Raw genomic sequence first — 10,528 nt, 5'->3', positions numbered from 1 at the left:
TCTGGTCAGATGAAACCAAAATTGAACTTTTTGGCAACAATGCAAAACGTTATGTTTGGCGTAAAAGCAACACAGCTCATCACCCTGAACACATCGTGCCCACTGTCAAACATGGTGGTGGCAGCATCATGGTTTGGGCCTGCTTTTCTTCAGCAGGGACAGGGAAGATGGTTAAAATTGATGGGAAGATGGATGGAGCCAAATACAGGACCATTCTGGAAGAAAACCTGATGGAGTCTGCAAAAGACCTGAGACTGGGACGGAGATTTGTCTTCCAACAAGACAATGATCCAAAACATAAAGCAAAATCTACAATGGAATGGTTCAAAAATAAACATATCCAGGTGTTAGAATGGCCAAGTCAAAGTCCAGACCTGAATCCAATCGAGAATCTGTGAAAATAACTGAAAACTGCTGTTCACAAATGCTCTCCATCCAACCTCACTTAGCTCGAGCTGCTTTGCAAGGAGGAATGGGAAAAAATGTCAGTCTCTCGATGTGCAAAACTGATAGAGACATACCCCAAGCGACTTACAGCTGTAATCGCAGCAAAAGGTGGCGCTACAAAGTATTAACTTAAGGGGGCTAAATAATTTTGCACGCCCAATTTTTCAGTTTTTGATTTGTTAAAAAAGTTTGAAATATCCAATAAATGTCGTTCCACTTCATGATTGTGTCCCACTTGTTGTTGATTCTTCACAAAAAAATACAGTTTTATATCTTTATGTTTGAAGCCTGAAATGTGGCAAAAGGTCGCAAAGTTCAAGGGGGCCGAATACTTTCGCAAGGCACTGTACTTCCAAAGTTGTGGCAAAATGACTTAAGGACAACAAAGTGAAGGTATTGGAGTGGCCATCACAAAGCCCTGACCTCAAGCCTATAGAAAATGTGTGGGCAGAACTGAAAAAGCATGTGCGAGCAAGTAGGCCTACAAACCTGACTCAGTTACACCAGCTCTGTCAGGAGGAATGGGCCAAACATCTCCCAACTTATTATGGGAAGCTTGTGGTAGGCTACCCAAAACATTTGACCCAAGTTAAACAATTTAAAGGCAATGCAACCAAATACTAATTGAGTGTATGTAAACTTCTGACCTACTGGGAATGTGATAAAATAAATAAAAGTTGAAATAAATCTTTCTCTCTACTATTATTCTGGCATTTACCATTCTTTAAAAAAAGTGGTGATCCAAACTAACCTAAGACAGATCATTTTTACTAGGATTAAATGTCAGGGATTGTGAAAAAACTATTTGGCCCAGCTGTATGTAAACTTCCAACTTCAACTGTACCTGCAGATTCATGCAGGGTAGTAACGTATTGAGTTGGGATGATGGCTCATTGTTTACCTAGCTACCATTTCAATAGAATGTCACTGCGACCACTGTTGATAGCTCTGGCTATCTATTTCGATTTCAGAGTACTCTCATCTGAGTGTGCCAGAGCGTAGAATAGGTGACAAATTTACAGTTGCAGCACAGTTGCAATCACCAACGCTGTGGATAACATAAAACAGCCTAACTAGCTCTGCTATGGGGAGTAGTAAAATGGTCAGTTAGCTGTTCTCTCATTTGTGTCTGGAAGTAGCTAGCAAGCTAACCAGCCAGTTAGCTTGGGTGCTTGACTGCTGTTGTTAGGACAGAATGCTAGGATCAACCTTTAGAGACGGGTGGGGCTAAAGCTTAAGAGGGTGTGAACAATGCTGAATGGGTGGAGACAAAGAAGAGCTGTCCAGTAGGTACCAAAACATTCAAAGGCCATTATCTCAAAAGTGAGGTTACAAGTTTATCAACTTTCAAAGCAGAATTACTTTCCCATTGTTCCTCAAATGCAGTGTATGATATACCATTCTGTAGCTCTGTGTCTCTGCTTTTATCTATTGTAAAAAACACTATTTCAAATGTTGTTACACAAGAGAGAATGAAGGCGGTCGGTCACTTGTGAGTGAAATCGTTTTCCTTCCAAAAAACGGTAATTAAACATGTTAAAAAGCTCCTATTCTGCATTGGAATAGTGTGGGTGTATACTGGTCATAAAAAATATTCATGAGAGTAGACCGCTGATTGGCCAGCTCATTCTCCTCAGGAGTATGAGACCATATTCTACGAGGAAAGAGCAAGCATTTTTTTGCACATGTAACGGATGTGAAACGGCTAGCTTAGTTAGCGGTACGCGCTAAATAGCGTTTCAATCGGTGACGTCACTTGCTCTGAGACCTTGAAGTAGTGGTTCCCCTTGCTCTGCAAGGGCCGCGGCTTTTGTGGAGCGATGGGTAACGATGCTTCGTGGGTGACTGTTGTTGACGTGTGCAGAGGGTCCCTGGGTCGCGCCCAGGTATGGGCGAGGGGACGGTCTAAAGTTACTGCTGTTGACCCGGATCACTGGTTGCTGCGGAAAAGGAGGAAGGTCAAAAGGGGGGTGACGGTCTAAAGTTATACAGTCTGTTTGAGATACAAGTTTGAGGTGTGTTTTCTCTCATTTAAGTTTTTTTTTCTATCTAATTTATGCTTTGGCCACCAATAGGAGTATAGGATGAGTCAACAATATTATTTGGGCATGACTTAACAAACTATGAACTTTTAAAAGGGAGATTTTCAGTGGACAGTTACTTTGAACAATACAAGAATATCCATATAATCAGTCTGTGGGCTATAGAATATGTTTCTGCTGGCTACACTGACTGATGTATTGCTTTTTTTACACAACTCATGATTAGTATAGAAGAACTGTAGCAACTTCTTGCCAGAATTGATCTTAGTACAGCTACTGCAGCAACTTGTACTTCTTGCCAGAATTGATCTTAGTACAGCTACTGCAGCAACTTGTACTTCTTGCCAGAATTGGTCTCCCCATTGGTTGTTGACATGTTCTGCCAAGGACCGACCATCTTTATTGCCAAGAGAGAGAAACACAAAATAGCTCAACACAAATCCCTACAGTCTCCTGCTGGAAGATCTATTTCCTCCTTGTTTGTCACCTGGGACTTGGCAGTTGCCACTCTAAACCAAACTGAAAAAGATGAAAAATAACACAAGAAGCCCATGAGTATACAATATAAAACTTACAGCTGAAACAGTACAACTTTATCTGTTTACATCTGCTAACTAAGTATGAAATCAATGTTGGTGGTCAGGTCATTCAGAACACACAATATTGTTCAAATACAATTCTCCCATTTGGAGTTTTATTACAGAATCATATTTCATTTTAAATCCACACATTTTGAGATTTGAAACAATCCAGTAGTGTCCATCCTAGTCATATTGAAGAACTGACCAACCATTTTCTGCCATCTCCCACACCTGTAACACAACATATATTGATGTCATCAACATGCGCCACTCTCTGAGGGCGGTCTCCGTCTTAGCAGAAATACATCATCATGCTCCAAGACGTATGAAGTCATTTCACACATACAGTAATAACATTTTCAAATACAAAAACAATTCATGAAAAAAGAGGTAGGAGATAACCTCTGGTTAAGCATTAAGGATACACACAATAGCTTCCATATGAGGACCAAGAGAGCAACACCATAAAATCCCAAAGAACAAAAAGGCAAAATAATAGTAAAGAGACATGAAAGTTTAAGGCTGCATGAATTACTTGAGGACCAACATCATTAGGTATGTAAATTCCTTCTTTGAGTAGCCTTCTTGACTTGAGATGAGACAAATCTTTATCAAGGTGAGAACTAATAAGCTGCATTGCAAAAACAGTGACAGCGGAGAGAAAGAAAGAGGATAAATTAACTAGCATTGGTCCTCCAGGTCAACCCTCATCTTTAGCTGTATTGTCCTCCAGATCCTCATCGCTGTCTACATCACTGTAGACTGTCTTCTTGACCTTCATCTTTCTGCTCCGCTCTTCTTTCTTCATCCTCTGTTTCACCTGCTTTGTCACCGTTTTCACTGAAAAGAGAGGATCGAGAAAGGAACAACATATCGTATATCCTTTTTATAATGACAACCACATAATAGTTTGTTCTGTCATTGATCTTTGAGAAAATAAATCCTTTCAAGCTATTCAAAAAATCTAAATAATTATAATGCTTGATAAGACTCACAATGGTTTGGGTGTGTAAAAGTGAAAATGGTCTTCTCATTGTTAACTGAACTGCATCATCTTGATCTTACTATTTGGGGTTTTAAAAGAATGTGTCATTCAAACAGTTTATTTTGAGATCACAAAGGCCGGGTCTCTCACCTTCTGATGAACCAAACTGATTGTCTCGACCTCCATCGTCACAGATGGCAGTGCTGTCCTTTTTCTCCTCATCGTCAATGACGATCCTCTGTCGTGCACTCTCAAAAACAGACTTGAGAACGATTGAGTCCTCAAATATCTAAAGCAAACACACACATATAACATAACATGAACCAAATTAGCCACCGAATTAGCCTCTCACAATCAAGAGCTGGGGGCATCATGGCATGTGGATTTCATGTAGAAACGGTAGGCAGTGGTGTGAACTCCAGCAGGCCTAGATCACATCCCTGAGGCAAACCTGAGATCCCTCCAAGTTGAAGGTCTGGGCATTGTGACACAGCAGTATGATGTCCTTCTCCAGATCTCCCACACTCCGGTACTTGTGATTGCGCACACGCTCCTACAAAAAAACACACATGGACAGAAAACATGTACTCTCACATAAATACAATGCACATTATACTGAACAAAAATATAAATGCAACATGCAACAATTTCAAAGATGTTACTGTTCATATAAGGAAATCAGTCAATTGAAATAAATGCATTAGGCCCTAATCTACGGATTTCATATGACTGGGAATACAGATAAGCATCTGTTAGTTACAGATACCTTTTATTTTTAAAGGTAGGGGCGTGGATCAGAAAACCATACAGTATCTGGTGTGACCACCATTTGCATCATGCAGCGCAACATCTCCTTCACATAGAGTTGATCTGGCTGTTGATTGTGGCCTGTGGAATGGTGTCCCTCTCTTCTTCAGTGGCTGTGCGATGCTGCTGGATATTGTCGTACACGTCGATCCAGAGCGTCCCAAACATGCTCAGTGAGTGACATGTCTGGTGAGTATGCAGGCCATTTTCAGCTTCAAGGAATTGTGTACAGATACTTGCAACATGGGGGCCGTACATTATCATGCTGAAACATGAGGTGATGGTGGCGGATGAATGGCACGACAACGGGCCTCAGAATCTCGTCATGGTATCTCTTGCATTCAATTTGTCATTGATAACATGCAATTGTGTTCATTGTCTGTAGCTTATTCCTGCACATACCATAACCCCACCGCCACCATGGGGCACTTTGTTCACAACGTTGACATCAGCAAACCACTCGCCCACACAACTCTATACACTGGTCTGCAGTAGTGAGGCCGGTTGGACGTACTACAAAATTCTCTAAAACGAGGTTGGAGGCAGCTTATGGTAGAGAAATGAACATGAAATTCTCTGGCAACAGCTCTGGTGGACATTCCTGCAGTTATTATGCCAATTGCATGCTCTCTCAAAACTTGAGACATCTGTGGCATTGTGTACATTTTATAGTGGCCTTTTATTGTCCCAAGCACAAGGTGCACCTTCGTAGTGATCGTGCTGTTTAATCAGCTTCTTGATATGCCACTCCTGTCTGATTATCTTGGAAAATGAGAACTGTTCACTAATAAGGAAATAAACACATTTGTGCACCACATTTGAGAGAAATAAGCTTTTTGTGAGTATGGAACATTTTTGGGATATTTTATATCAGCTCATGAAACATGGGACCAACACTTTACATGTTGCATTTATATTTTTGTTCAGTATAGTACCTGAACATCAACAGAAAGGTTTGCTTGGATGATGCTGGGAAATGCTGTATATTAATTTGTTAATGACAACCACAGGGTTGTGGAAGGACAGTTAGACAGATGAAAGGTTAGCGCTTTCATCTATGACTGCGTTAACAGGCTTTGGTCCAGTTGGTATGTGGGAAGATTTGGGGGAAGAGCAGATCAGTTGGTGGGTTAGTGGTGAGCCACCAGTAGGCTGAAAGGCTGAGAGTTGGTGCTGTGGTAAGATTTGGGTGGGTTGGTGTTGTGCCTATAGATGCAGTGTAGATGGTCCGCAGGGCCTACCCTGATCCTCCTGAAGTCCACAGGCTTGCGGATCAACTCGTAGTACTCTGGCACCTCCTTCCTAGAAGGCAGCTGGACAAAGCCTTTGCTGATCTGACGGCCCAACCTGGAATTAGTATGCACAGGCACTGTTACCAACCAACAATAGTATTTGTTTTATTTCAAATGCTTTGAGCGTTTGATTGAGACTCCCTGGAGAGGCAGATTGGCCAGATTTAGTTCCATTGTTCCAGGCAAGTCTAATCAAGTGCAACTAAAGAATTTGAAAGAAAACATGCTATTTTTGAAGTCAGGGCTGGTCCTCTCTGTCTCATCATTTCTGCAACACAATGCTCACACTGTGAAATAGAGGCACAAAATATAAGTAATTCATGTCTAACCATTCCCTACATGGTCTGACATCAAACACCATTGCCCTTCATATCTACACATCGCTAATAAGTAGTTAATTAATATTGTGTGGATATAATTGCATTACCCATTAATACATAATTACCACAGCGCCCCCAATTCTCCCTGGTAATCTCACCCGTCTTTGTAGTTGATAACCATGTCCACCAGTGTGTTAAGCTGCTTGGTGAGCTCGGGAGGGTTGGGGGGCAGTTTCTTTGCCGGAGGTCTACCTCTGCGTTTCTTGACCTTTTCACCTCCAGCCTCCTGGCCGGAGTCTCGGGACTCAGAGTCTTTGTCGCCATGGTGATCACCTTTCCGTTTCTTTAGGCTGATGTCCTCCTCCATGTCCTCCAAGGCCCCGTTCTCCTCCACATGGGGGGAGGTCAAGGAGGAGGAAGAAAAGAAGGGGAGAGGATTTGTTTGTTTATTTGGATCTCAATTAGCTGTTACTTAAGGAACATCTACACTTCCTGGGAACCACAGAAAACAAAGGATGGATATAGGAATGCACAAGCTGCTGGAAGTGGGAAAGGGGATACCTAGAAAGTTGCACAACTGAATGCATTTAACTGAAATGTTATTCCACATTTAACCCAAGCCGACTGAATCAAACCGGTGCAGTGTGTAGCCTTGATTGATGTCATTGGTGCCCGGGGAGCTGCTGTTGTTGGGGGTTGATTGCCTTGCTCGAGGGCAGAACAGCAGATTTATCCACATTGCCGGCAGAGGGATTTGAACCAATCAACCTTCCGGTTACTGGCCCAACGCTCTTAAGCGCTAGGCTACCTGCCGCCCACCTCTAGGCTACCTGCCGCCCGGAATGTACCGATTAACAAATATTTTGAGTGGAGAGAGAATTTACACACATTAATCAGAGTTGTGTACAAGTTATCTTCTTATTCAAGAGGAGAAAGATTGGCCCAATAAAATGTAAATGCAATAGGACCAAATTTGGATTTGGAAATAAGTTTGGGGATGGGATAAGAAACAACTGTGCTCTTGACAGTGATTTGACCCCTGTAACTCCTGTCAGCTACACTCCTGACAGTTTAGTGGTTCTTAAATAGCTGTTCAATTGATCTCCTCTCTGAAGAAAGTCTAGCAGTTAGATGACTTAACGATTTAGACAGTTTGACCTTGAAAAACAATTCAACAGCCTCTTCCAAAAACTATTTCAAAGAATGAACTAAATGTGCATAGATTATTGATTTCACTATTAAATTATTCATTAACCTAGAGTTGATGTCTGCACCCCACAGAAATCACATTAGCATAATTGAAAAATCCCCATAGAACTCAATCTGTTTACGCTAGAGATATGTTTTTTTGCATGTGCTCTTCCCCTTCCGCATTTGCTGTGTTTATTATACCAGGAGACATCCCAAAAATCGGTCTTCTCGGAAATGTCTGCAGCCTCTGAACGGTTTGGCCTACAAACTAATATGACCCCTCTGGAAAGATAGGACCCTTACAAGTCATTACCGAAGATCTGCTCATTTCTGTCTGTAGCGTCCGAACAGTTTGGTCTATACACTAATATGACCCCACCATGGAAAGGTGGGACTCAAACGAACATGTACATGTTTTGCTCTAGGACACCCACAAGCCTCACAAGACTTGCCTGAAGGCAGCCTGGCACCAGTTTAAAAAAATGAATGTACGCATATATGGAAGTACTTTAGTGCCTAAAAAAAGGGTTAAATACTGGTCAGTTTCTTTGTGAGAAGGTGTTAACTGTGGAAGGTGTAAACCCATGTTCGCAGTTAGCCAATGTTATGTAAATGCTGTTATGTAAATGCTGCCTTGGTCCCAAGTCAAAGCAGGTCCACTGAGGCTATGGCCCAGGAACCAGGCCGTGGAGGTGGAAACACTAAAGTCTGAGGCAAAACAATGGAGATGGAGATTCACCATGGTGGTGTCTATCTTATTTTAATCTCTCATAGCTGCAAATGTCTGCAGTAAGCAACTGCTGTATTTTACACAAAGGCAATTAAAGTAGACGTATGCATGCAGCATTACTTGTCCAGGCTGGCAGGGAGGGAGGGAGGGAGAGAAAGAGAGAGAGGAGAGAGAAAGAGAGAGAGAAGGAGGGAGAGAGGGAGAGGGAGGGAGGGAGAGAGGGAGGGAGAGAGGGAGAGAGGGAGGGAGAGAGGGAGAGAGGGAGGGAGAGAGAGAGAGGGAGAGAGGGAGGGAGAGAGGGAGGGGGAGAGAGGGTGTGAATATGTGTTCACATTCAGCAGAGACTGAGGAATGCACTCCAATCTGAACGGAATATTGATGTATGAACCATACAGAAATGCAGCCAAAATAGTGCACACCCACGTCATATTATATTGTATTAGAATGTGAAAATCTACAAGGAAACAGAGATGAAAGTGCATGCAACTGTATATTTAAATTAATATGTAATCTGTGCTTATGAATGCATATACGATCAGTCAACCCCCTCCCTCTCACCATAAACACAGACACACACAGACAAACACACCCTGGGGGACCATATCGAAAGTGGCCTAATGACCATCATCAATGACGAAGGATCTGTATGACATTACCAACGGTGGAATATGCATGTGCACTTCCACACACGTACACTTATAAACACTTGCGCACACACACACACACACACAGTGAAAGCGAGAAAAGCATGAACAAAAGAGAATGATCGAGCGCAAAAAGAACAGTAAAAAGGACAACAAAAGACATCATGCAGATAATCGTTCAGGTTATCATTTAAGGTTATCATTATAAAGCCTTCTCTACAGGGCTACAGTGGAATGCAATGGGATACAGAGTAATCCTAAAAGATGGATAAAACAGCTAAACACCCTGTGTGTGTGTGTGTGTGTGTGTGTGTGTGTGTGTGTGTGTGTGTGTGTGTGTGTGTGTGTGTGTGTGTGTGTGTGTGTGTGTGTGTGTGTGTGTGTGTGTGTGTGTGTGTGTGTGTGTGTGTGTGTGTGTGTGTGTGTGTGTGTGCGTGCGTGCGTGCGTGCATGTGTTGCTCTATGCTTGTACCATCATCACCAAACAAGCCTGCCTCTTCCTTCCCCTCCTCGACTGGCAGACGATACCCCCTCATCTGTTACAGCTCACACCTACACACTCACTTCCTCTCCCGCTCACACAGACACTGCAGACACTTACACAGACAGACAGACACTCACACACACGCTCTCTCTCTCTCTCCTGTCTCCCTCTCTCCCTCTGTGCCGGTCTGTGCGATCCAGCCTGGCTGAATCCTATCCTCAGAATAAATAGAGGAAGCGAGGGCGAATGAAGGAAGACAATGAAAGAAGGAAGGACAAATATTTACCTGGCTGCAGTCTGCAGTCTGACTCTGTGGATCAGAATGGGTTGTAGCTGGATGGGCTGCGGCTGCAGCTGGAGGGGAGAGAATTAGCAAACCAGCATAGCGGCGAGCTGCTAGCCTCTTCATCAGCTGATCACTCGAAAAGCAGAAACCCAGAAGGGGGGCAAGCATGCAGGAGTAAAAGAAAAGCGCTAGGTTTTCATACACAAATCAACGGGTAGCTGAGCGGGGGAAAATAACGTGATAATACTAGTAGTCATCTGTCTCTGACTCTGTGTGGCAGGCAGGCTGCAGTAGGCAGCTCTCCCTCTCCTCTCCCCTCTGCTGCAGTCTCATTCCTCTCAGTAAGGCCCCAAGCTCGTCTGCCTCTGCATGTTTTAATATCGACTGTTGCCAGACGCTTTTTTTCCCCCGATCCTGTTAAAGTTATCGGGTCCATTTTTTTTTCATGAACGATTTTTGCATTACGTTTCAGCATGTGGGGATTAGACTCTATGTGGAGGCTGAGTGTGTGGTCGGGGGAGGGGTGGTCTATAATGTGCATGTTACACACACATGGCTCAGTCTGAACACAAATTATTCAAGCTCAGTGCTGCCACGATGATGTCATGCTGGTGGTAATTCAAGGTTTTAGGTCATGTAGTGAGTGTGTGTGTGTGTGTGTGTGTGTTTAGACACAATTCATTCCAGACATTCTGAAGCTCTGATTCAGGGACTCCACT

General features: G+C 43.0%; 1 protein-coding gene across 2 annotated transcripts; it reads right to left on the bottom strand.

Annotated features, from left to right (window-relative positions):
- Positions 1-3,155: 3,155 nt before the first annotated feature.
- On the bottom strand, positions 3,156-10,363 carry LOC110523353 (SWI/SNF-related matrix-associated actin-dependent regulator of chromatin subfamily A member 2). Of its 2 annotated transcripts, none has more exons than XM_036976966.2 (6): positions 9,810-10,363; positions 6,633-6,862; positions 6,104-6,209; positions 4,507-4,608; positions 4,206-4,344; positions 3,156-3,910 (listed from the first exon to the last, which is right to left on the bottom strand). In XM_036976966.2, exons 1-6 carry the CDS (start codon positions 9,975-9,977, stop codon positions 3,771-3,773), a joined length of 885 nt encoding a protein of 294 aa, XP_036832861.1. In that variant the 5' UTR covers positions 9,978-10,363; the 3' UTR covers positions 3,156-3,770. The 2 variants fall into 2 exon arrangements, with proteins under 2 accessions (XP_036832861.1, XP_036832862.1); XM_036976967.2 differs by having other exon boundaries at positions 6,633-6,859; positions 9,810-10,205.
- Positions 10,364-10,528: the final 165 nt, after the last annotated feature.

This window comes from Oncorhynchus mykiss, chromosome 5, assembly GCF_057628025.1.
Source record: "Oncorhynchus mykiss isolate SJ-2025 chromosome 5, ASM5762802v1, whole genome shotgun sequence".
NCBI classification, from domain to species: Eukaryota; Metazoa; Chordata; class Actinopteri; order Salmoniformes; family Salmonidae; genus Oncorhynchus; species Oncorhynchus mykiss.
Note: the sequence above shows the minus strand (reverse complement) of the source record. Positions and strands in the feature narration are given on the sequence as shown.